Source organism: Loxodonta africana, chromosome 10, assembly GCF_030014295.1.
Source record: "Loxodonta africana isolate mLoxAfr1 chromosome 10, mLoxAfr1.hap2, whole genome shotgun sequence".
Classification (NCBI taxonomy): Eukaryota; Metazoa; Chordata; class Mammalia; order Proboscidea; family Elephantidae; genus Loxodonta; species Loxodonta africana.
Window position 1 is genome coordinate 102,348,422 of NC_087351.1, and position 26,279 is coordinate 102,374,700.

At 43.8% G+C, this 26,279-nt stretch overlaps 1 protein-coding gene across 13 annotated transcripts in view; it reads right to left on the reverse strand.

Annotated features, from left to right (window-relative positions):
- The window catches only part of FOXN3 (forkhead box N3), a 460,304-nt gene that overhangs the window by 18,153 nt on the left and 415,872 nt on the right, over nucleotides 1–26,279 (reverse strand). For 11 of the 13 annotated variants that reach the window (XM_003408814.4, XM_010588798.3, XM_023546472.2 and 8 more), the window contains 2 exons: nucleotides 16,384–16,449; nucleotides 4,849–4,954 (listed from right to left, as the gene is read on the reverse strand). In XM_003408814.4, coding sequence (XP_003408862.1) covers nucleotides 4,849–4,954; nucleotides 16,384–16,449 — 172 coding nt within the window. The remainder of the gene's footprint in view (nucleotides 1–4,848; nucleotides 4,955–16,383; nucleotides 16,450–26,279) is intronic. The other 2 variants (XM_023546473.2, XM_064292850.1) reach the window with 2 other exon arrangements.

Consider the following 26,279-nt stretch of genomic DNA (forward strand, 5'->3'; position numbering starts at 1 on the left):
ACACTGTAAAGTCAATTACACTATTGACAGATACTCTTACAAGGAGATTTCACATCATAATTATATGCAAAGGAACCCAGCAAATACACGCTGTGTAATGATCAGCTAATAAAAGTAACACTTCATCCATGTCAATAACAGTTTCAGTGTTAAGACAAACAAACATGGCCTTTGCCACTCAGTAGAGGGGAGAAAAAAAAAAAAAAAATCCCTGAAAGACAAATATTTTCACTTAAGGAGAAGTCGCTTGAGTCACACAGAAAACCCATCATACAAAGCGGAATAGGAAATTGGTCTTTAGGGGTGCTAATGACTCTCCCTGCTCTCTCTCAGCCTCAGGCTGAACCCACTGAGCCAGCATCCCCCTTAAACATGTGAGCACCTCAGGAGTATCGGCCACAGCCATGCGGCCTGGCAGACGATATTTGGGGTTGTTCTTTTCTCTGTTGAACTGTTTTCCTTTCAACTTCAGCTGAATTTAGGTTCAACTGACACATGGTGAAATTAAAAACAGTACTTACAACGAATGTGAAAAGTGCAGAACAAGTTTTTTTTTCCCTAAACATCTTTTAATGGGTTTTACCCAGATGCTGATTTTGCAATGCTTACGTTACTACGTTTACGTGCCTAAATTCTGAAAGCATCTGGGAGCCTACTATTTGCCGCGGCACTGGGGCATAAAGAGGCCAAGAGATTAGAAGCAAGGATCTTTAACCTTAGAGGGCTTACTAACCCTCCTCCTAATTTCCCTTGAAACAGGGGTGGCAGATGCAGAATTGGAACCTGGACAATTTACTGATAATGTACATTGGCTTCCTTTACTGGTCATCTCCATGCAAACGGTACTTTGTCTAGTTCCTCCAAACTATAGCTGTATATTTTACTGAAACGCTCCTGCTCCAAACTGCTATGATGGCCAGGAAGGTCACTTTCATTAGACTATGCATGCCGTTAGAGCAGACAGACAATAAGCAAGTTGTATCATTATTAACCCATTGTCTCTCAGCTCCAAAGTGACCCTCCCACACTGTTTTATATGGTGGGGTTGGGATGCTGCAAGTTACATTTCTGCCTTGCCACCTGGTGCCATGTTAGGGTCTGCCAACAGGGGGAGCCAGAGAGAGACTGTGAAGTTGTGAAGGAAGAAAGGACAGGCTCCTTCCAATGTGCTTCTAGTTCCTGGGTCAACCCAGTAGTAGCGGTGGCGTCTTCCTGTGACAGCTGTTGAATCCAGTCAGTAGTTTTTATAACACTTGTGAAACCTACTTCTTTATGTTCTCTCAGAGGTCTGGGTGTCAGCCCCACAGGTCCCTTGTTTGAGCTCAGACTCTAGTACCAGCCCCAGCCTCAGAGGTCTAAGTCGCTGGGGCAATAATTCCAACCTCTTCCCTTTGCTTCCTCAACCCCAGAAGTGGTAGCTGCTTCCTGTAACTGCTACATCTCCATGATACCCTGAGTTCTCTTTTTACCCTTTCAGTTTTCTGGTTAACAACTTCCTACCAGGTTCACAATTCTTCATATTAAATTCTCTCTGTTCTAATACCTGCTATAGTTTCTGTCTCCTGACTGCATCTGACTGAAACATAAGTCTAGCCCTGGAAACTGGTATGTGGGCTTTTGCTTTGGAGGTGGCCAAACCGAGATGCTCACTGTATGAGATGAGAGGAAACTTCTTGAATAGAAATAAGACTTCACTGTTTTGCTGCAGTGCTTTGTTATCTTCTAATCGGAAAAAAAAAAAAAAAAAATCTACGTTGTAAATAATGCCTCTAAACCTGTTGCCATTGAGTTGATTTTGAATCATAGCAACCCTATAGGACACAGCAGAACTGCCCCCATAGGGTTTCCAAGGCTGTAATCTTTTATAGGAGCAGACTGCTACATCTTTCTCCTATGGAGTGGCTGATGGGGTCAAACTGCTAACCTTTTGGTTAGCAGCTGAGGGCTTCAACTGCTGCACCACCAGTTCTCCTCAAATAATGCCTCTAGAGGGTACTCATCAGTAAAGTTTGTGATAAGCTATACCATGAGGGTAACAAACCCATCAGGGCACCTCCTGTTGAAGGCCAACTTGGCCTTAGGTTTCCCTTCCCCCTCTGCCTGGACCTTCTGTGTCCTTCTACAAAGGGTGGCTGGAACCGCATTTAAAGCTATGCTTGAGCACTAAGAGTGGTCAATGTGAGAAAACAGAAGCCTATACTTGGAATCCACTAATGAAAAATACATTGTTACTCCATGCCAAAATAGCCTTAAATTCTTCACAAGCAAAACGCTAAACTAGGAGGTGAGATGGGAAAGATTTTAAGAAAGGAATGGCAAGCATACTATGTCCCGTTCACAATGTCAAGCAAAGGCACTGATACTCTGGCTTCATAAAATTTATGGACGCAAGAAGAATTTTAACAGTAACCAAGAAAAATACTAGAGAATTACAAGAAAAGGATCCTTCCCATAAGTTTTTAGAAAGTGTCACTGTGTCACAGAAACAAAACAAAGCAAAACAAACCCTTTGCCATCGAGTTGATTCCAACTCATCGCGACCCTATAGGACAGAGTAGAACTGCCCCATAGGGTTTCCAAGGAGTGCCTAGTGGATTTGAACTATGAACCTTTTGGTTAGCAGCCGAACTCTTAACTAGTATGCTACCAGGGTTTCCAGCACTGTGTCAGGTTAGTAGAAATAAACGATGAATGGTTTTACAACTCGATCACCATCCTAATTTCTATCAACCTTCCTTCTAATTCACTGTCTGTCAGCTTGTCGTACTGTGGTGGCTTCATGCTGCTATGATGCTGGAAGCTATGCCACCGGTATTTCCAATATCAGCAGTATCACCTATGGCGGAGAGGTTTCAGCAGAGCTTCCAGACTCAGATAGACTTAGAAGCAAGACCCGGTGATTTACTTTCAAAAATCAGCCAATGAAAACTTTAGGGATCACAGCAGAAAACTATCTGACTTGACATGCTTTGGACATGTTATTAGGAGGGATCAATTTATAGAGGAGGACGTCATGTTTAGTGAAGTAGAGGGCCAGCAAGGGTGAGGAAGACCCACGGTGAGATGGACTGGCACAACGGCTGCCATGAGGGACTTGAACATTCTGGCGATTGTGAAGAAGCGGGGCTGGCAATGTTGCACTCTGTTGTACATAAGGTTGCCATGAGTCAGAGTTGACTCAATGACATCCACCCACCCATCCATCTAATCTATCCATCCCTCCTTCCCTCCTATCAGGTCCCAGACACCAAAAGTAGGTTGGTTCACTGGTAAAGTTTAAAAGACAAGTGAAACTCCACACGGTTGGCAAGTCTACGTGGCTGATTAACACAAGGGAGCTCCCTCTGGCCCTGGCTAAACAGACTTTCTGGATTGGTTTCATTTGGGACATGAGACACTGTGAAAGCAAAACGGTCTTCAGGTATGAACTTGACCCACAGGCACAGAAAAAAGGCAAAAGACGTTGCTGTAAGAGATGCAGCTCAGTCTGACAGGTCTTTCATAAGTGAGCAGCCTGAGCTCAGCACCGTGCAACACGCAATGAGGCATCATCAAACTGAGAAAGCCCTAGCCCGAGATGAGCGAGCTCACCACTGAGGACACAGAGGGACACCCAGAAATTACTATGACACAAGGTCAACTCATCCAAGGGCCACAATAAAGCATGGCGGTTATGGGTTCACAGGAAAGCGTAATTCATCCAGTGCTGGCTCAGAGGGCACATTCAGAAAGAATCACCTTTGTGAAGAGACTTGAAGGATGCATTATCTGGAAACTACACAGAGGAAACTATAAATAAGATGGGCAGATACTGGACATGCTCGAGGAACACATACTTGGCTCAAGTAGAAAGGAGGGCTGGGTGGGAGGTTGGGAGATGTGGTAGGAGCCATGGAAGGTGCTTCTGCAGAGGCTAGTAAGGCACATTTTAGGAAATTAGTCTGGCAGTGGTTGATGGGTGGGCAGGAGTGGGGAGAGAAGCAGCAGGAAGAATGAGGAGGAGCTGCCCCTGGTGTATGTGAGAGTTCTAAGACAATGGTGGCCCTATTCCGGAGCTGGAATGAGAAGCATGGATGAAAGACATTTATTCAAAGAAGGGTTCCTGTGTCTTGGCAACTGATCTGATTCTCAGACTCAGGGGAATGATGCTACCTGTTATTTATATATCAAACCAAACCAAACCCATTGCCGTTGAGTTGATTCTGACTCATAGTGACTCTACAGGCTAGAGTAGAACGGCCCATAGTGTCTCTAAGGCTGTAAATCTTTATGGAAGCAGACTGCCACATATTTCTCCTGTGCAGTGACTGATGGGTTCGAACCACCAACCTTTCGGTTCGCAGCTGAGTGCTTTAACCACTGTGCCACTAGGGTTCCTTGTTATTTAAATACCTTTTATCAAAGCAGTTTCCACACACAATTTTGCATCTGATTCACACTGTACTTGCTCCTAAGAGGCAGCGTAGTTGTACAGATGAGGGAACTGAGTCCCCATGAGGTCAGAAATCAGCCCAAAGTCACAGGACTGGCAAGTGACTAAACTGGGTCTAGAAACTAATTAACAGCCCACCCACTCTTTCTTTCCACCTGCTTTCTTAGAATAAAGATTTAACTTATTTCCATCTCCTCATCTGCCAAGAAACCAGGATAATTTGATGGCCCAAGGAGAAACGGCATTTTTAATTGGAGTCCCTGAGAGTTACAGTAATTTTTTTAAACGTCCCAGCCAGGTTTATTGCCTTAACTGGGTAGAGGCTGATCCTCTCTATCCCCTGAAGTGGCCCCTCGGGACACAAGGATCTGCATCCCAATCTCAGGCTGGGTTGACCCAGTAGGCACATCCCTTACCTCATGGCTGCCGTCATTCCAATGGGAGTGATTGGCAATGGCCGGACGCTGGGAAACATCCCTCGGCTTAGAACCCGAGCTCCATTCTGGATCACTCCCGGAGGAACTGAAGAAACAAAAAGGGAAAAAAATACCACGTGTGAATTCAACTGTGAAGGTTTCACTTCTAAGTCAGAAATTGTGGCTACTCCAAAGAGAGAAAGACTAAGTTGGGGGGCCGTGGGGGGATAGAAAAACACACACAAAGCAGAAAGACAGCGAGGCACAGAGAGTGAGCAGAGGCAGAGAGACATGGGGAGGCAGAGACAGGAAAGGACACTCAGAGCGAGACAGAGAGAAAAATAACACACTTCAAGAGATTTGGTCAGCAAAGTCAGACCAAGAGTGTACGACTCAACTAAAAAATACAAGTTTTAAAAAGTGGGTTTCAAAAATTATCTTCCTGCACATATTAAATACACTTCTCCCTTCAGTCAGACCCAGCAAGAGCTTCAGGACTCTGACACAATCAAATAGCAAGTGGCCAAACAGAAGTACTTCTTCATGCGTCTCTGACCTTGGTCAGAAGTTGAAAACATCTATTTGTCCTTAGCCAAACAAGGGAAAAATACAGCCTAAGTAATAGCAAGCCCGAGTTTACACACCATCTGCACCTCAGCACTTACAATGTAGTTCATCCTTACAGTGATCTTCCCTGCGCCTCCTCTGAGTGGTTGGGAGGGAAGGGCTGAGATGGAGGCTCTGGCTTCTGCCTCAGAACCACACACAGCAGCTTCCCCCATGCAAGTCTCCAGGAGGCTCTCTGAACATCCACCTTCTCCTAAACACACTTACGCCTGGAGCAACGCTGGTTGTTGTTATTTGCCATGGAGTCAATTTCAACTCACAGTGACCCCATGTGTGCAGAGGAGAACTGCTCCATAGGGTTTTCAAGGTTGTCATCTTTTGGAAGCAGACTGCCAAGCCTGTCTTCTGAGATGTCTCTGGGTGGGTTCGAACAGCCAATCTTTTGGCTAGTAGTCGACAGCTTAATTGTTTGCACCACCCAGGGAACCAGAGAGGAGCCCTAAGCCAACTTTCTACCCAGCAACCATCAGATCCTGTACACTTCCCACACAAATTCATAGTAGCTTCATGCCAATCTGATTTTGTCTGAGGATTTATACAATAGGTTGAGCCATAGGAAAGCCCTGATTTTTTTTTTTTTTATCTCCAAAACAGCTAATTCATATGTTTCAAGCTAATATTGTATCTCTTTCTGCATTTACCAAAACTCCTCCACAAGTCTATGGGGCCAGGTGAGCATAATCAAGTGAGAAGCACAGGAATGGAGCACTCATACACCTGGCTTTTAATCTTAGCTCTTCTTGTCTGACTTTGTGCAAGTCCCCAAATCTCATTTACCTTCTCTGAACAGTGTTCTCCAAGACCCTGTCTGCCTTCAGCATCCTAATCCTCCCCAAAGACCCCGGCTGTGTCCGTGTAGCCCCTGGCACAGTCTTACACTGAGGCAAGGTAGATGAACAGTATTTTTTTCAAACAAAGACCATATCGAAAAGGCTCTAGAAAATTATACATCGAAAAATGAAACCTACTATGAATATTACACGTTTTTATAGCTGATGTTATTTGTGTAGAAGAAATACTTTTTATAAAGCACGTCATGTAATCCATATAATTTACTTTTTATATTTTTTTAGGTCTCTGAGAGCATGTCTATATGAACATGCCAAACCTTTAATCAAAGGTCTGCCATGTAGGATGAATGTCTAGCTTTTAAATAGGAGATAGCTCTACAAACTGTTAATTATTTGGGCATTCTATATGTCTTGAGAGGACTTGAAACACTGATGATGATCAAAGACTACAGCCTTCAGCATGGATTACACCTTAACATAATGAAAGAAAAATCCTCACAACTAGACCAATAAGCAACATCATGATAAATGGGAAAAGACCGAAGTTGTCAAGGATTTCATTTTACTTGGATCTGCAATCAGCACCCATGGAAGCAGCAGTCAAGAAATGAAACGACGTGTTGCATTGGGCAAATCTGCTGCAAAAGACCTCTTTAAAGTGTTAAAAAGCAAAGATTCCACTTTAAGGACTAAGGGCGCATGACCTAAGCCAAGATATTTTCAATCACCTCATATGCATGCTAAAGCTGGACACAGAGAATAAGGAAGAATGAAGAAGAATTGATGCCTTTGAATTACAGCGTTGGAGAAGAATACTGAACATACCACGGACTGCCAGAAGAACAAACGGGTCTGTCTTGGAAGAAGCACAGCCAGAATGCTCCTTAAAAAACAGAATGGTGAGACTTTGTCTCACGTACTTTGGACATGCTACCAGGAGGGATCAATCCCTGAAGAAGGACATCATGCTTGGTAGAGAGTCAGCGAAAAGAGGAAGACCCTGGATGAGATGGACTGACACAGTGCCTGCAACAATGGGTTTAAGCATTAACAATGATTGTAAGGATGGTGCAGGACTGGGCAATGTTTCATTCTGTTGTATATAAGGTCGCTATGAGTTGGAATCAAGTTGATGGCACCTAATAACAACATACCTCTTGAAGGAGCGCTGGCATCACAGTGGTTAAATGCTTGGCTGTTAATTAAAAGGTCTGAGGTTCAAACCCACCAGCTGCTTTGCCGAAAAAAGATGCGGCAGTCTGCTTCCATGGAGATTAAAAAAAAAAAAAAATCCTATGGGGCTGTTCTACTCTGTCCTACAGGGTCACTATGAGTCAGAATCGACTTGACGGCGCATACACATGCCTCTTGCTGATACATTTTGTCATTTCTCTTCCAGTTTTGTATAAGGCCCTTGTTACTAGCTTTTACAAAAGGTGTGATGGGAGATAAAGCTGAAACTATTGCCTAAACTTATTACTACTAGCACAGCCTATCGTTCCAGAATCTCCCCAGTCTCTCACCATAATACATTGCGAGAGTAGGCTGAACCAGATCAGAAACTCCCACCTGTCCCTACTCTCAGCTTGATTTTGGATAAAAGATCAGACGCTCTGAGACAAGAAACTCGCCAAGTATTTTAAAAGCATAGAACCTGTTATAATGTGGTGTTGTGGTTAATTATCACAATGTCTGTCTTAGTTGATGAGTTTTCTCTAAGAAAGAATATCTAAAATTTATATTACCTGATTTACATGACCTGGTTTCAAAACTTACTATAAAGTTACTGTAATCAAGATAGTGCGGTATTTGTGTAAGGATAATCATCTAAACTGACGGAACAAAACAGAATCTAGATGTAGACCCACACATATGTGGTCAACTGATTTTTGAGGCACCGAAGCAATGCAATGGGGAAAAGGAGGGTGTCGGCACAACTGGATACCCATTTGAAAAAAAATAAACTTTAACCCTTACCTCATACCACGTACAGAAATAAACTCAGAATGGATCCTAGATTTTAAAGAACTAAAACTACAGAACTTCTAGAAGAAAACTCAGGAAGAAAAATATCAATAATGTCCAAGGATAGACATACGCAAAAGATCAGCAGAACTCTGGAATCGGTAGATGGGTACTCCAGTCTATATCCAAACTCCCTGAAAAGATAGGCTTTTTGTTTGTCCGTCTGTTTTGGGGACTGAGAGAGAGGGTTCTGTGATTTTGCTGGTGCTCTCCTTGAAATGGTCAGATCACCACAGGGTTCAGGGTCTCCTCAGATAATACTGCTCAATATATCAGTCATGGAGACCTCGTCTAGAGCAGCAAATTAATATTATCATGGACCACACCAATAAATAACCTCCATATTTAAACTCTGTACCACAGTTAAAATTCTTGTCAGTAAAAATTATTATAGTCTCATATATAGAATCATATTAATTAATTAATTAACTAATTAATTAATTAATTAAAACTTTTACCAAGTACTTGCCTATGGATCAAGTGATGAGGACATGGTTGACCACAGACTTTGTGCTAAGTGAGACAGAGAATTAAAGAGGCAATAAGTGCTAGCTGGGGGCTGGGGGTGGGGGTGGGCTACAGACATAAAGGATAGAAACATCTAACCCAAACCCAGGGGTATCTGGGAAGACTTCCTATAGAGAGTGCCATCTAATTTGGGATCTGAAGGTACAGGAAACGGCTCATACAAAGGCCAGGAAGTGATTAAAAAGCACATTGTGCAAGAGGAACTAAAAAGTTATTTGCTAAAGTATATCAGGAATGAGATGCCTTTGGACTTTTTCCCCTGGGCACTGGGAAAACCATTAAAGCGTTCTGAGCCAGGAAGTGGTCTGCAGCACAGTGACTGAGAGCCAGACTCTTGGGGCGGATGACCCTGGCTCTGCACCGGCTCTGTCAATTGCTGGCTGTGTCCCCCTGGGCAAGCTATTTAAACTCCTTATGCCTCAGTTTCTTTGTGTATAAGGTGAGGAGGAAAATGGTGTTTATCTCACAGGGCATTTGGAGGATAAACTAAGACAAAAAAGACACTAGTGCTTGGAGTGTGCATGCTCGTTATCAATATCATAAATGCGACCAACATCCACAGAGGACCCTGAGGTAGCCTGTGCTTTCTCTATTTCAGGCTACCTATGAGGCCACAGGCGTCCCTGAGCGGTGCAAATGGTTAACGAGCTCGGCTGCTAACTGAAAAGTTGGCAGTTCAAGTCCACCCAGAGACACTTCGGAAGAAAGGCCTGGTGCTCTTCTTCTGAAAAACCAGCCATTGAAAATCCTGTGGAGCACAGTTCTATTCTGACACACACGAGGTCGCCATGAGTTGGCACTGGCTGGATGGCAACTGTTTTTTTTTTGGGGGCGGGGGGGTACGAAAGGCCATAAGGATGGAATGAGATGATAAAACAGACCATGTTAGAAGGACTTAGAGATCTTCCTGGTCAAAGTGTTGCAGGAGGAGCAGTGACTCTTCCGGTGGTGCCGATCACATCAGTCTCTCCTGGGCAGGAAATGCCCCAAACACCTAAAATCCTGGGACAAAGGCTAGAGCCCTGGAATGTGAAGACAACAGATGGAAGTCACGGAACACACGCCCTCCTGAACTCTGCGGTGGCTGCTGCATTACTCACCAGTCCAAGAAGACAAGCAGCCCTAAAGACAGTTCATAGAGTGCTTTGCCCAAATGCTCAGAACCTTTAAGCGCCACTGGCAAGCCCAACAGAAAGAGAAACAAGGAAGGAAGACAGTACTCACTGAGCATTTACTGGATAACCTGATTCATTTTGCACTCTTTGTCTTATTTAATCCTCAATCAACCTTTCAGGGAAGAAGCACAGTGGAGTGGTTAAGAGTACAGGCTGTGTGAGTAAGACTGCCTCAGTTCAAATTCTTGCTCTATTACCGGCTTTGTGACTTTGGGCAAGTGCCTCAACCTTTCTGTGGCTGTTTTCTCACCTGCAAAGTAGGTATAAACAAAACTGACAGATTCGTTTTGACCATTAAACCAGATAAGCTAAATAAACTGTCTAGCTCAGTGAGTGGCCCATTATGTAAGCCCATCATCATCATCATCGTCATCATCCTTCTACCATCCTACATTGCCTAACATCCTCTTATTAATTATCTATAAGGCACACGGGTTAATGGGGTCGGAGCATTATGCTTTTTGTAGTTGTCTATAACTCTGCATTAACCCATTAAAACATCTTTCTGATTAATGAACTGTATTCACTTCAAAGAGCAGCTCATAGACAAAACTATCCTGCAGCATTAAAAGGCTTTGCCTGAGCTATTTCCTGAACCTCGTAAGACTTCCGGCATGTACACGAGGCTTGTCCCCTGAATCCTGGAACTCGTCCTCAAATAAGCTGCAACTAGGCCCTGCCTCTGCCAATCCTGGCATATCCCAGTCCTTATCACTGGCAGGGCTCTTCCTGTTGGGACGGCAGATGTGTTCATATTTGCTCACTGGCTGCCAGAAGCCAGCTGTGACACTTAACTGTTCCTACATCTTTTCTCCTTTCTGTCCCCATTCCCAAGTGTCAGAAATACAGCTTCTGAAAAACGAGTCACAGCCAGTCTAAAATGGCTCTGAGAAAGGCATTCTGAGGTCTCTATGTCACTACTGTTCAGATTGTGGAAATGTGAAGGAACGTGAATCTATTCCTCAGGCTCTCCCTACCAGCACTGCTACTCTTTCCCTTCTATTTACTCTGTATTTTCCTCAAAGCATATCAAAATCTTTAAAGACCAACACCTTTACAACCAACCAACCAATCCATCTCACCCAAAGTACTGAAATTACATTTAGGATTAAGCCAGGTAAGAAACCTAAGAAGAAACTGGACATTCAAAATTGTCTTCTAACTCTGAGCTGTGGCTCTCACTAGAAAGGGACAGTCCTCCCACATCATCTTTTATGGTTAGATCAATTACACACTAATCTTCCACAGGAAAGAAGACACATGTCTGAGGCTCTCAAGTTGCTAGAATAAGTCCCCAACTCTTGCTGATCAACCATTTTCTCTTAAGTTATAGAATGACTCTAAACTTTCTTATTTTTACCAAAAAGGAAGTAACACATACACAAGAAACATAAGGCCACATCACGCAATACCACTCAAGGTAGATGCTATGATCTAGATATGATAACGCGAGCTTGGAAGCTTTAAAAAAAAAAACAAAAAACTATGGCATAAGAAGAAACGTTTCCTCCTCTCTCTGCCATCCCTTAGCACGCCCCCATCCCAGCTTCCCAGCACGCCTCCTGAAGCTTAGCTTCCTTGATTTTCACAACTTCTAAAATTAACCTCTGAGCTCCTACCGCTGCATTTGGAGGGGAGCCCTGGCTGCCTCTAACAGAGGCCATAAGCTGAGCAGCAGGGGGTTCTGATAATCCTTTCCTTTCCTAAAGTCAGCCTTCTTCCCACCTGCTCACTGGAAGCAGGCTGGGGAGGGGGCTGGCATGGGAGGACACAGCCCATTCCCTGGTTGTCTTTCTTTTTCCATCCCTGGTGTGTCTGACATATATCCCAGTTCTAGGCAGGGTGCACGACCCCTCGCCCTGCCATTACCTCCCTCCCCCAGCCCTGTTTCATTTTGTTGTTTTGTCTAGAGTTCGTCTCTGGGAAAAGTCCAACCAGAGTTATATAAACCTTTGAAGATAAGTAATGGTGATCTGGCTTCTCCTGACTTAATAACAGTCCCCCCACTGGGGTTAAAGATGACTCATAGGGTTTGTCAAAGGGCAACTGCAAAGCAGGTACTTAAGCAGATAGCAGAAGTCAGGAGTAGTATACTCAACCACTTTTTGGGGGTGTAGTGCTTAAGAGCTAGGCTGTGAACCAAAAGGTTGGCAGTTTGAATCTATCAGCCGCTCCTTGGAAATCCTATGAGGCAGTTCTACTCTGTCCTATAGGATCGCTATGAGTCAGAATTGACTCAATGACAGTGGGTTTGGTTTTTCTTGATTGCGAGTCTGAGTGGAAGAATTTGGCTAGAAGCAGAATCCAAAGTTCAAAGACACTGCGACAGAAATGCCCAGCCCTGACTTCTCTGGAAGTTGTGACCTCGAGAGCATGGGAGACACGATGGCGTTCCTTGCAGAATGTTTTCCATGCTGCAAACTGGCAGATCTGAAAAAGATGTCACATATACCACTGGTGCTGCCAGGGGAACAGGATGTCATAGCTGAGGTTTTCATGAGATGCATGCTGCTGCCTCATTCAAAGTCAAGCACCAGTCTGAAATGCAAGGCTGAGGGACACACTAGAAATCCAGCTCCCACAATCCATGGTGGCCCAGGCTCCCCTGGGGCAGCGTGGAACCTCCAAAAGTTGAAGAGACTTGAGCTGACTAGGGTTCTCACCAGCATCTCGAATGTCATTTCCTTTTTACTTAACATTAGATCCTGGGTGGTGGCCAGTCTGCCAGCTCCAACCAGTCTTGCAGACGCTCAGCAAGGGAAGGAGGAGAAGAAAAGATCTAAGTGGCTGCAGTCTGGCGACCTGAAGTGGAATGGCTAGGCAGGGTGAGCAAAGGAAAAGGATTTCAAGTAATCCAGGCCAGCCTCTAACTGCTGGAATGAACAGCGGCAGGGAGACTGGGCTGGCGGCCCTCCCCAAACAGGGCCATCACGCAGCCCATGAGGTGAAAACAAGGGGTTATAAATAGCACCCCTCGAGGAAGCTCCATAAACAGAACCACGGCACCAGCCCAAAGGGAGAACATAGGCAGGCTCTGTGCAGAGCAGAAACGTGCTTCTGGAACCCACGCTCCCCACTCATGGGCAGGGGCAGGACCCCTGAACTTGGGTAACGTACGTATACATCCACACTGGGACACAGGCACACAAATGCCACTAGGCAGGCCACCCACACACCATCACCGCAGCTGGCCGGCTGCTGCCTTTAAACATCTGCTCTGAGGGATCACCTTGCTCGCTTTTTCCAGCTGGCAGGACAGGGAACGGTGGCTTAATCATTATCTGTCTATAACGCTTCTCCCTTAAGAAGCGTTTCTCCATCAACTCCTAGAATAAGAAACACGATGCAGTGTAAAATTAAATAACAGGAGGAGGAGGAGGAGTGCACCAAGGAAGAGCTAACTGAAACCCAAGACTCATGTATTCGAGATACATACCTCTGACTGTGTTTACTAAGAGCTCAAGGACATGCTGCTTGGCTTCCTGGGTGCTTGGTATAGAGCAGGCCCTTGATACACAGCCACCTCCTTCCTCCAGCACTGCTTCAGTCTACAGGGGGCTTTACAACCTGCCTGTTTGACTGTGTTCTAGCTTGACCTGCAGGGGATTAGGAAGCAGTCTGTCATACCGTGGTGTGGCTGCATGTTACCATGATGCTGGAAGCTGTGCAGCCAGCCAGTATGTCAAATAGCAGCAGGGTCACCCATGGTGGACACATTTTAGTGGAGATTCCAGACTAAGAAAGACTAGAAAGAAAGGCCTAGTGATTTATTCCTAAAAATTAGCCAGTAAAAACCTTCTGGATCACAACAGAACATTGTTTTGGACACGTCATCGGGGGGAACAGTTGCTAGAAAAGAGCATAACATGTTTGGTGAAGGTGAGAGTCAACAAGGGCGTGGGAGACTCTCAGTGAGAAGGACTGGCACGTTAGCCACAACGGTGGACTTGAACCTGGTGGAGACTGTGAGGATGACGCAGGACAGGGCAATGTTCTGTTCTGTTGTACATAAGGTCACTATGAGTTGGAGCTGACTTGATGGCAGCTAGCAACAACAATAGGGGGTCAGGTGGGAAGATAAATACAAAGATGTTGTCTCTGCCTTCTCCCCAGTTCTTAAATTGACTTATCTGCTGCCTCCTGCCAATGAGCATCCCTTCTGTGACTTTTGGAGGCCTCCTGGTTCATCCCTTCCAGGGACTGAGTCCCCTCTTGACATGGAGCCTTCATGAAGGTTACGGCTGAATTTCTCACAACGGTAATAGTTAGGTAGAAAAGTCTTCTAAAAATGACCTTCTAGCTTCAAAACATGAACACTGAGCTTTCAAAATCCAAACATAGCATGTAAAAGCAAATAAGATACACTGAAAATTATTTCTTTACAGTTTGGGTGTTACAGCAATGGAGAGTGGAGAACTTCATTTAGCCACGAGAATATTAAAGACAATTTGTCAACTAATCAGCACTTTTCCCTCTATTTTCCCTTTCGACCTGTGGTGAAGAATCCAGTGATGATGGACTTCTGTGGAAGTTGCTGAGGGCCCATTAGTGATCAACTTCCTTGCCTGTTCCATAATCTCCATTTTCCTTCTTATCTCCAGGAACCAGTTCATCAAAAGTTTTTTTTTTTTTTAACCAATGATCACTTGCATACAGCAGCTTGGGGCTAAGGAAGGTGCTAAAATCTTACATGGTTCAGATGAAATCAGTATGTTTCCACCACGATGAGTTATGTAACTTGATCTTAGAAACCATTTCAGACTGTAACCCAATTACAATCTGGACTGTACTCTTCCCGCAACATCATCTAAGCATGGAGATTTTTTTGGTTTTTGTTTTTAAACATTTCTCCGTAATTTAAAGCACCATTTAAAAACTCTACTTCAGGTTAACTGCCAGCTACAGGACTGCTCTGGTTTTCTGTCTGCCTAGCAGTAGAGTGTGCTTGTCAGAGGTGTGTTCAATCTAACATTTCAATTGCTGGCAACCTGCGTTTACCAAAGAGAAAATGAGAATTCTGTACCTGTAGAAGCAGGTAATGGCAGCCCCAGGCAGAGGCACAATTCTCCCTGAGAATGCTCTGCTGTATCTCCTGGGTCTTTTAAAAAATGAACAAATAAGAAAGGATGGAGTCAAACGTTCTCAAGCTGTCAGGAGGGTTGTGACAAGTGGAGGGCTATGAAGGATGGTCTGGAACTCCCTGTTAGTCCACTGCTAACAGGAGACACCTGTTGTGGGCCTGCGGATGGGTACTCTTCCGTGGGAAATGCTCCCTCCTATACAAGTGGGGTATTTCCATTGCTCCACAGGTCAAGCAGCCATCAGGGAGCCAGAGCCCCAAACGAGCTGAAGTCCCTGCCATCAAGAATGAGCCAGGTGGGCGCCAGTCCCCAGTGGTGTCTGGTGAGGACTGCCACTTCACAACGCCATCTCCACACCAGCGTTATGTCATCATTAGGAGGCTGCAATGCAGCGGTGTCCTGACAGGAGCTGAAGAGACCCTGGTAGACCAGCTGTCTGTCTGCTAACAGGGCTCTGGCTGGGGTTGAAGTGTGGATAGAGCCACTAGCCTCAAGTTGGGAGAAGAAAGGGGCAAATATCTTAAAGTCATTTTTCATCACTTAGAAAGGAGACCGTTCTAAAACCACTATAGTTGGGCCTCAGAGATAGGTGAAGGTGATGAGAAAAAACACCAGACGTTGGATAGGAGAAAAGCCCAAGTAAGGAAAAGAGTTGTCTCAAGCCTTACACTGCTTAATGGCCAACAGATGGGGAAGATGGGAGCTCTGCTTAGCTAAATCAGCCTTGCCTTTCCATCTGTTGGCATCTGGAGGGCTGGATGGGGACAGAACAAGGGGGTACCACGGTGGTTCCATGTCAAGTCTACTTCAAACCCCTGCAATACCACCTCGCCAGACTTTTCTCTCCTCTCTGTCTACACAATGGCGGACTGCTGTTAAAGAGGTCTCAAATGGGAAAGAAATTTCTAAAAATGAGCACTGCTCAGATCCATCACTGTTAAACTGACCCCACGTAGCCTCTTCCAGCAGTAGCTACAAATTCCCAAGAATAATTCCTGCTGGAGAAAGGAAGGTCGCTCTGCAGGGACTCATTATGGGGTCTGCGTCGCTTCCCCCAGGTCTTAAGCCCTGAAATGATACTAGAACTTCCTCATCTTGGAAACACACCTTGCATGCATTCGTACATATGCATGGGCGCACGTTTATATGCATATGCATATGCATGTCACCATGCACCTAGGTAGTTTTTCAGGGGATTCTACAAGGGGAGTTCTACTTTAGCATTAGTTCTTCCTATTGCCTGGTATATAAATGAGAAGGTTAAGTTCACAAACTATGGTGCTGTAGGCTATAGAAGTATCTACTCACAACCTGCTTGTATCTCAGGGGGAGTATTCAAAAGCATCATGGCAGTGGCAGCATCAATGTCAGGATCTGGAAAAATCAACCAATAAATAACATTATTTACAAGGGGGCCGGTGCGTGTGTGTGTTTTTCCCCCTGTCCAAGTTACAGCTTATGAATGCAATGGAAGGAAAAAAAAAAAAAAAAAAATCCAAGAAATAGAAGAGCTATCCCAAAAGTGGACTGTCTTCCCATTTGGATTGGAGAGGAAGACAAGACATTCTAGAATGAGATTTACGGGGTATGCTGGTGGGCTTTTCCTCAGAGGGCAGTGGGTTCTTATTTCATTAATTTCATGATTTACCCTGTCTGTTCCTGAGAAGTTGCTGCTCTAGGTTCCCCTGGAGCTTTATTCTCCTGGGGTAGAGAAGTGGGGGGGCGGGGGTGTAATGATAGGAAATTCAGCCACAGAATCTGAAATGAGCTGGGAAAAGCTCAGAGCCATAAGAAGAGACAGTATTAAATACACCTGCATCTTGTGAAATACAAACTGTTATTTCCATTTGTCAGCAGAATGTTAAATGTATTTTACGAGGCTGTGGGTGAACAGCCAAGGTGGTGGTGAAGGCATGGGGGAAAAAAAAAGCTATTTAAAATCTAAAGAAAAAAATGAAAGTTGTGATGCAGAAGGCACAATGTTTACTTCCACACCTATTACTGCTTTTAATATGAGCCCCCGGAAAGAAAAGTACTCATCACTCCATTGCTATAATTCTTAATAGGTTGTTGAATCCTTACTGATCCACCAGTTGACAGATGGCAGGTTATATAGAAACAGAGAAAAATATTATCCTTTTATAACTAAATTCATTTTCCTCTGAGAAACAGCAGCGCTGCTGCTATGGAAATGAAGGTCACCATGGCAACAGTAAACAACCCCGAAGAATGGCCACGGAATCGGCTGAAAAGAACATCTGCCCAAGTGCGGCGTCCCAGCTGCCCTGGGGCGAAATTCACTAATAGCGCGGTGATGCCGCGTGACAGACGCTGCCGCCTGTGCCCTGTCCAAATAAATGAAGTGTGCAATTGAAGTCGACATCAAAATGCCTGCCCTGGCCGATTACCGCCTCTGCGTCTGCTAAGCCCAGTGACTAATGATGGGGGACAGGGCGGCCCTACACTTGTCAGTATTTGTACAAATGACAAACCAAAAAATTCAATTTACTACTAATGGCTCCGTGGCACTTTATTTTGGGTATTATGCTAGAAATCTTTTTTTTTTTCTTTTTTAAAAAAGTACATTTTTCATACTTTATATGTGCAGTTTAATTCCAAGGGTGTGATCTGATACAGTATAAAGCCCCATGAGTGACGGATAATGCTGGGGCCAGAAGACAATATCTTGGGAGGAGGAAAAAAAAAAAGCAAATGAACTTTACTCTGCAGGCCCTTTTTCTACTGCCTGCAGGAGGCCCCTTACTTACACTCCATAATGGACTGAAAGTTTATAAAGCACATTGTACCAGGAACAGGTAAATCAACTTATTTGGCAACTCCTGGGGTGGAATTCCTAAAACAGTCATTGCTCTCCACAGACACTAAAAATATATGCATTATTTGAATAATTAGAAAAAACGTAAAGTGCCACTCACTGCTGCCAGGGCTCCCTCAGTTCCTGTCCCTGTATCTCCCCATAAGAACTGTTGCCAAGCAACAGGACTCATTGTCTGGGGGTTATTTTGCTGGCACCCCACAAGCCACGAGGCACACTCTGAGGCCTTTCCCTCCTTTCTCAGGAAGTAGCCAAGAACACACACACGTTTCTTCTCATCAGGCAAAGGCTCTTTGCCATCTTTGAGACGCAAGCGCTACAGGAAACCCATAGTTGGCGGAGCTAAACGGTCCCAGTCTCCCCAGATGACTCTTCAAAAGAGTCCCCAGTGTTTATTCTGAGTGACCAGGAGGTTCATGGGGGCAGAACAAGAGGAAAGAAGTCAAGAGTCTTTTCCTATGCATTCTGCCAGAAAATTAAAGAAAGTAGTTCTGTCTTTAAGAAAAAAACACAAAAACAAAAACAACACTGGACCTCAGGAGGGAGGTATAATAAGGGCCTCAGACAAAATGAATATAATGAGAGAAAGAATGAAAGAAAGAGAAAAAGTCTTAAAGGAAACAGGTATCATCAACACATGGAATTAGGAGAACCTAGTTGGGGCACCACCAAAACATAGCTTGGGGAATGTTTCAGGCCCACATAATACCCATCAATGTCCCCCCACCCCACTCAAGCCAACCCAAAGAAACACATAATGTAAGGAAAAACAAGAGGCTTTAGTGCAAGTCTTCCAGTCCCTTTTTCCAACTGGATTTGCAGTGTCTAAGACCTCCATAAAAATTCTGATGCTATCCTAGAACTCCACCTGGCTTCCAGGCATTTTGGGCAGGTATTAAAGGCAGGCTTCTCATTATCTCAGTCATTCTGAATTCCTACAACCATACCCTTCATTGTGAAAGGATCAGTTCCTGGGGTGACATACACCTAAGCAGGAGCCCTTTGGGTAGGCTGGGATTCCTCCCCTGTCTTTGGTATCAGGAGGAGAGGAGGCACATGCAAGAACCGCAAATGGTACGAAAAAAATATATTTATGTGTTCATGCAAGTGTGTGCACACGGGCACGACAGACAGTCCCAGCCCTTCCCCAAGGGGATACAGTAAGTGCCATTCTTTCAAAAATCAACTTTATTCAAGTATAATTTTAAAATGCACCCCTTCTAAGTGTATACTATGATGAGTTCAGAGAAGTTTTACACCAGTGTTATCATGACCACAATCAAGATAAAGGGCACAACCAAGGTACAGATTCCATCGCCCCAAAGTTTCCTTGTGACCCCTTGCTGTCATACCCACCCTCACCATGGGCAGCCACTGATTGGTGTGATGTTGTATGTGAACCTGTAGTTCATTCCTTACTGTTACTGAGTAGCATTCAATGGCATGGATATACAATTTGTTTATCTATCCACTTGGAGATGGATATTTGCATGTTTCCATTTTGGAAGTATTATGAAAACAGCTCTTACGAACTTTTGTACCAATCTCTAATGGACATGTTTTTATTTCTCTTGAGGAATTGCTGGTAAGTGTTTGTTTAATTTCACAACAAATTGCCGAACTGTTTTCCAAAGAGATTACACCAGAGTTCCAGTTTCTCCACATCTTTGCCAACACTTGATGTCATCTATCTTTTTGATTATAGTCACTGGAAGTGTAGTGGTATTTCTTTGTGGTTTTAATTTGTATTTCCCTAATGATTAATTATGTTGAGCATCTTTTCATGTGCTTGTTGGCCATGTGTAGTTTTTTTTTTTTTTGTGAAGAGTCTGTTCAAATCTTTTCCCCATTTTTTTAAATTGAATTGTTCAACTTATTATTGAGTTGTAAAATTTCTTTATATATTCTGGATATCAGTCCTTTGCAAGATATATTTTCCCTCAGTCCATAGCTTGTCTATTCCGTTTCTTAACAGTGTCTTTTAATAAGAATTTTAAAGTTTTTATAAAATCTGATTCATGATTTTTTTTTTAATGGTTCATGCTTTTTATGCCCTAACTCGGAAACTTTTCCTAACCCAATGTTGCAAATATTTTCTCCCAAGTAGCATCTTTTTTTTTTTTTCTTATTTGTTATTATATTAAACATAATGTCATCTGGGTTCAACATCCAGATTTATAGGTGAATGAAAATAGAAGTAATCAACCAGACCTCTTTCCTTATCCAGTAAGTACAGATCTCCTGGAATTGTACAGGTAAATACCAGAAGGGCATTCTTTGGCTCCTGGTATGTTGAGGGAACACCAGGCAGCCCAAGAGAAACTTAGTCAGAAACATTGCTATGGAAAAGTCTCCTGGAGTCTTGGCTAGAATGCCTGATACAACTTCATGCTATGTGCTTCAGTTTTTTACAGCAAAGAGAAGAGATACTATGATGCTTATTCTTATCTCTTATTAAAATGCTTAAGTCTCCCTCCCTTTTAGAGGGAAAAAAAAAAAACTATGAAAGTACAGTATTGTATGCCCACTGCAAAAAAAAAAAAAAAAAAAAAACCAACCTACTCTAGGTAAACATAATTTGAAAAATAAACACCTTCCCCAGTTCCACTTTCACAATGTAAGCACTGTTCCTATTTTCTTTTATATACTGCCAGAAATTTTCAATGAAAATATAAGCATGTGTATGTATTCACAGAAACACCAAAACATATGTATTTATACTCATGACTACTTATGACCATCACCAAAGCTGAACCAGTCTAAAATCCCATATTAAAAAAAAGTCCTCCTTTGTTGCTCATGCTTCCATAATAAACCTCACTTCTTTTCTACACCAGTTCCCAGAGGCCCATCTCTATTTTCATCTTTAATGCAGTTGTCTTATCACATTGCCTTTTCTCTGCACTAAGAGACTGAAAATCAGTCACACCTCTAAAGATGTTTTCAAATCCTCTCCCCTTGAATGTGCACACACAACTACATCATGCTACAGTGAGAGAAACAGGTAATTAAGTGTCTCGAACCAATGGTTCAGCTACTTGGATTTAAAAAAAACTTGCATCGCATTTTTCCAAAATGTGCAGATGGTTTCTTTTGGGTGCTGGGGAGGCTTTTCTTCCGTGATGGTAAAGGATTAGACATTGGGATTCCTGAGTTCAAGTCCTGGGTCTGCTGCAAATTAATGTGTGACTTTTTTTTTCCATTTTGCTAGGCTTGAGTTCGTGCATTTTAAAATGAGGGGTGGTGGGCAGCAGACTTGGAAGGGGCCAGATTCTTTATCTCATTCATTGTTGGTTCTTCATCTCATGCCACACAGTTCCTGGCTTGGCCCATAACGTCCCTTGATTGCCTCCTTCATTTCTGGCTTGTGGCTGCCAGACCATGGATTCCAAGGAGTACCTATCAAGTGGGACATTGCTCCAAAGCCTTTGGGGACAGCCAACATGCTTAGTAAAGGCTGGAAAAATGACACATCTGAAGTTATTTGGTTAATTCCCAAATACAGAGGAAAAAACACATGCATAGCTTCTGGTGTAAAAAAAAAAAACCCACTGCTTCTGGTGTAGAGGGAGCAAAAAACAGATTCAAATAAGTGAGCAAGCAAGCAAACAAACGAACAAAAACCAAAGCCCCAAGTAAGGTGTGTACATTTCCTACAGAAACCAAGTAGATTTGCGTGTTTGATTTATATGCACTCCATATATACTAAGCTGGTGGTTCTCAACCTTGGGTGATTTTGTTCTGCCCCTCTCCTTGGTCCCAGGACATCTGACAAGGCATGGAGACATTTTTGGTTGTTACAACCAGTGAGGGAGTACTCCTGGCATCTAGTGAGTAGAGACCAGGGATGCTCCTCACCATTCTACAATGCAGAGGGCAGCCCTCACAACAAAGAGTTAGCTAGCCCAAAATGTCAACAGTGCCGAGGTTGAGAAACCCTGTACTAGGCTTACACGTACATGTGCTAAGGTCAAGAGAAGCAGTTCTTGAAGCAACTTATCTCGAATAGGATACATCAAAAGTAAAACAATGAAAAATTGGATGGTGCCTGCTACCATTACTAAATATTTTCATTCAAGATTCTATAGAAGAATCTTGATCAAAAGAGGATATGAATGTACAACAGAATTTCGAATTCTCATAGAATCCAGACTTTCTGGAGCCATGGAGGCTGGATGAACCCCAAAGCTATTGCCCTGAGATAATCTTTAAGACTTAAATCAAAAATACACCCTGAAGTCTTCTTTAAACCAAAAAACAATAGTTTAGCTTAATTACTACAGAACGTCTGCCTTGAGCACTGTGCTCTTTTAAAGAACTGTCTGTATGGGATCAAACTGACAATAGCAACTTGAAAAAGTACATAGGAAACTTAGAGGGCAGAATTTATGTCAATGGGGGAAGAACAACTCAGGAAAGGAAGGTAAGCATGGTTGCACAACTCAAAGAATGTAATCAATATCATTGAATTATACATGCAGAAAGTATCGAACTGGTGTATATTCTGTTATGTATATTTTCAACAACAACAAAATAAAAATAAATTATTTACTAGTGGATACAAAATTCACTTTACTGCTGATGCCTTTTTTCCCCCCTTTTTGCAAAAATCCTAAGTGTAGGAGAAAGAGGAAGTCAAGGTTTACTGCTGCAAAGCCACTGAGGTCAGGGTTATACCCTTTGGCTTCTGTTGCAATCAATCAAGACATCCAAAAAGTGTCTCTCATCTTGAAGGTGGAAGGACAAGGACAGGGGAGTGCCCTGACTCTACTGAAGTCACTGCCATGAATACATCTTTCACTTCTCTTGTGGCTGACAGTTAGCAAGAAAGAAGATACCAGAAGTGAGGAGCAGCAGGGATGAAGTGGGAAACAGGAGATGGTATTCACCACTGACATGACCGCAAACAACTGAGTTCTCACATAGAGAAGGGGGAGAAAGAGACGTCATGAAGCCCGGTGGACAAGGACCAGGAATTCGTCAAAACTGACAGGATTTTTGGGAGTTAAAGTCTCTCACAAAGACTGACTCCCAGCTGTGGCTTTAAAACTTATCTTCATGGTAGGAGGTGAAGCGAGAGAACACCAAGAGTCGCCTCCTTCTCCAAAGAATGAGTCAAAGAGAACCCCAAACTGAAGAAATGAGGCAAGTTAAAACTAATGGTTATTTGTTGGAGCAAATGATAAATGAAGTTGGCAGAGGGGATGAGGGATGAAAGATCTATACGTGTATTTTAGGTATTATCAGGCTCCTGTTCATGTATTCAACCCACTGCCGTTGAGTCGATTCTGACTTATAGTGACCCTATAGGACAGAGTAGAACTGCCCCCGTAGGGTTTCCAAGTCTGTAAATCTTTATGGAAGCAGACTGCCACATCTTCCTTCCATGGAGCAGCTATAGGGTCGCTATGAGTCGGAATCGTCTCGATGGCAACCGGTTTGGTTTTATTCATGTATCTTCAGTCTTTCTGACCTTAAAAATTGTGACTGGTGAACTCTAAATCAGGAATTTACCAGCTCTGAGGAACGCTGTCACAATTCACATCTGTGCTTTGGGAATGCATTTGTATAGGCCAGCTTCCCAGTCAATCCCACAAAAGCCCTGAGAACCAGAGGGCCTGGCCACACTGATGTCTCAGAGGAAGGACAGAGAGACCTAGAGGGTGGTGGGTCCTTGAGCCAGGAGCTCAGCGGGACAACTGGGGCTTGCTAGTGTTGGGAGCATCTATTTTTAGTCTATTTCTTCCCTCTCCATGCTGCGAGCTTGTCTTCCCCAGCAGCATCACTTCTCTCTCTTCACTGGGAGATAGGCTCCTGCCCAGTGTCCATCCTAGAAGCCACTTCCTCTTCTAGTAAAGAGTTCAGGGTTGCTGGCAACACCTACACCAACCCTTCCACAGCTCCAGCTGTTCTTAGGGCTGCCTGGCCCTCACCAGGCTTTGTCATGTTTGCCACTGCTGACAACTGAATGCTTCCATTTACACAGCACTTTCAATTAGCTCTGTTTTCACCTGGGTAGATGTACAAAGTCCCTTTTCCAGAAGCAAAGATTCCATCTCAGAATGACACTGGCAGGTGTGTTAATGACAGCATGTATCGCTCAGAACCCCGACATCGGTGCTCCAACGGACAAATCGGCGGCTTGCCCGGGTCTCCATGGTCTTCCTCCCTGATAACCAAGCAATGCAGAAAAGCAGAGGATAACTCTGAACACAGGATTGCTTTGTCTGCGGATACACGTAGTATGCTAACTCATAAGAGTTTCAAAAGAGACCACAGAATCACTGATTCTCTCAGAACTGACAGTCGATATGTAGAAGCTTTAGAACAAAACCTTACCCTGTTCTTTCTGCATTGACTTATACCATATGGAACCACACAAATTGCCCAAAGCCTGCACTGGCATCTTTTTTGTGACTATGGCATGAACGATTATGAAGTTGAGATGATCTCTTCATCGAATAAGAATATTCCTAGGCAGAAATCTATGTCCTTTCTACAGAGCTGTCTTTCAGTCATCTGGAAGGGAAGACCACTGTAACTGTTCCTCTACAGTGTTGAGATGCTGTGGCAATGATTATGGTCTCTATGTGGGAGGAGTTGTTGGGTGACATCGAGTCGATTCCCACTCACAACGACCCTAAAGAACAGAGTAGAGGTTTTGTAGGCTGTAATACTTACAGGAGCAGATCACCAGGTCTTTTCTCCCTCGGAGCCACTGAGTGAGTTTGAACTGATGACCTTCTGGTTAGCAGCCGAGTGCTTAACCATTGTGCCACCAGGGCTCCTTTCATTTGGGAGGGACATCAGCATTTCCCTTTCTAACTTCAAGACAGGCCAGACGGTGTTCAAAGAACCCAACTGCAGTTGGTGGATATGGATGGGAAGGTGGGTGGCAAGAGCAAATTAAAATAATTCACCTATTCACAGCCTCGCAAGCAGTCAGTTACAGTATTCTCAGACGGGGGTGCCCCAGGAGGCTGCAACCAGGGAACCCAGAGAGCAGAGGTTTACAGCTGAATGAGGTACAGAGCGAGAGACTTTGGAGGAATATGCAGTGTCTGATGAAATATTCAGAAACTACTGTTAAAAAATTTTAAGCTTTGTGATTGATAATGTGGCTATCCTTATTAAAAAAGAATCTCTGTATTTTGGGGACACATAATGAAAATTTTACGGAAGACATTAGATGATACCTAGAGATTTGCTCCAAACTGATCTGGGGCTGGGGGAAGTGGGAGAGGTAGGGAGGAAATAAAATTGGCCAGGATTTGATCATCATCCGGTGATAGGTACATAAACCTGTTGCTGTTCAGTCAATTCTAACTCATAGTGACCCTATAAAAAAAACCAAACCCGTTGTCATCGAGTCGATTCCGACTCGTAGCGACCCTACAGGACAGAGTAAATCTGCCCCATAGAGTTTCCAAGGAGCAGCCGGCGGATTCAAACTGCCGACCTTTTGGTTAGCAGTTGAGTTTTTTACCACTGCACCATGGGTCCATTATTCTCTTTTTTCCTAGTATATCTGAAATGATCTATAATAGCCTAAAGGTCCCTAGGTGGCACAAACGGTTTGCAATTGATGGCTAACCTAAAGGTTGGCGGTGAGAACCCACCCAACAGTATCTTGTAAGAAAAAGCCTGGTGATCTGCTTGTTAAGATTACAGCCAAGAAAACCCTATGGAGCAGTTCTGCTCTGTAACACATGGGGTTACCATGAGCAACCAACAACAACAACATAACAGTCTAAAAAGCATAAAGAAACGGTGGTGGCAAAATATACCAGACCAGCTGTCCCGAGGCTGGATATGTTCTTCATCAACAAATATAAGGGCCATGGCGTGGAGTTCCAGGGGATGCTGGTTCTGAGAAGGCCATCAGGGAAGAAAGGCTAGGTCTCCACCGGCTGAGGTTTTATTTTCCTCTTGAACATGAGCTAAAATTGACCTTCCACAGTATTAAGTATTAAACAGTGGCTAAACCTGATGCTTCACCAGCAGGATAAAGCCCAGCAGGCCCAACTTAGTTTATTTTAGGGGCAAGCCTGGCTGGGTTTGGGGGAGGCATGGGGAGGGGAGAGAGGGAAGCACCCTTCTGACCCCTGTAGTCAATTAACTTACACTTCCAAGCAGGAGGCACCATTATCTTTAACTCAGCAGGCATACCAGTACAAATTAGAGGTCATAATTACAGCTCTCTTTTTAAAATGTGACCATGGTATCCAAATTGACCTCTTGTGGCAGCATTGCCTACATGCTGGGAAGTGCATAAAAAGGAGGTCCAGGCCCTACCTATCCAGGGAGCAGTGACGGGCAGCCAGTCCTGGGGGAACTTCGAGCTGTTTGGGGTTTACTAACCATTTTT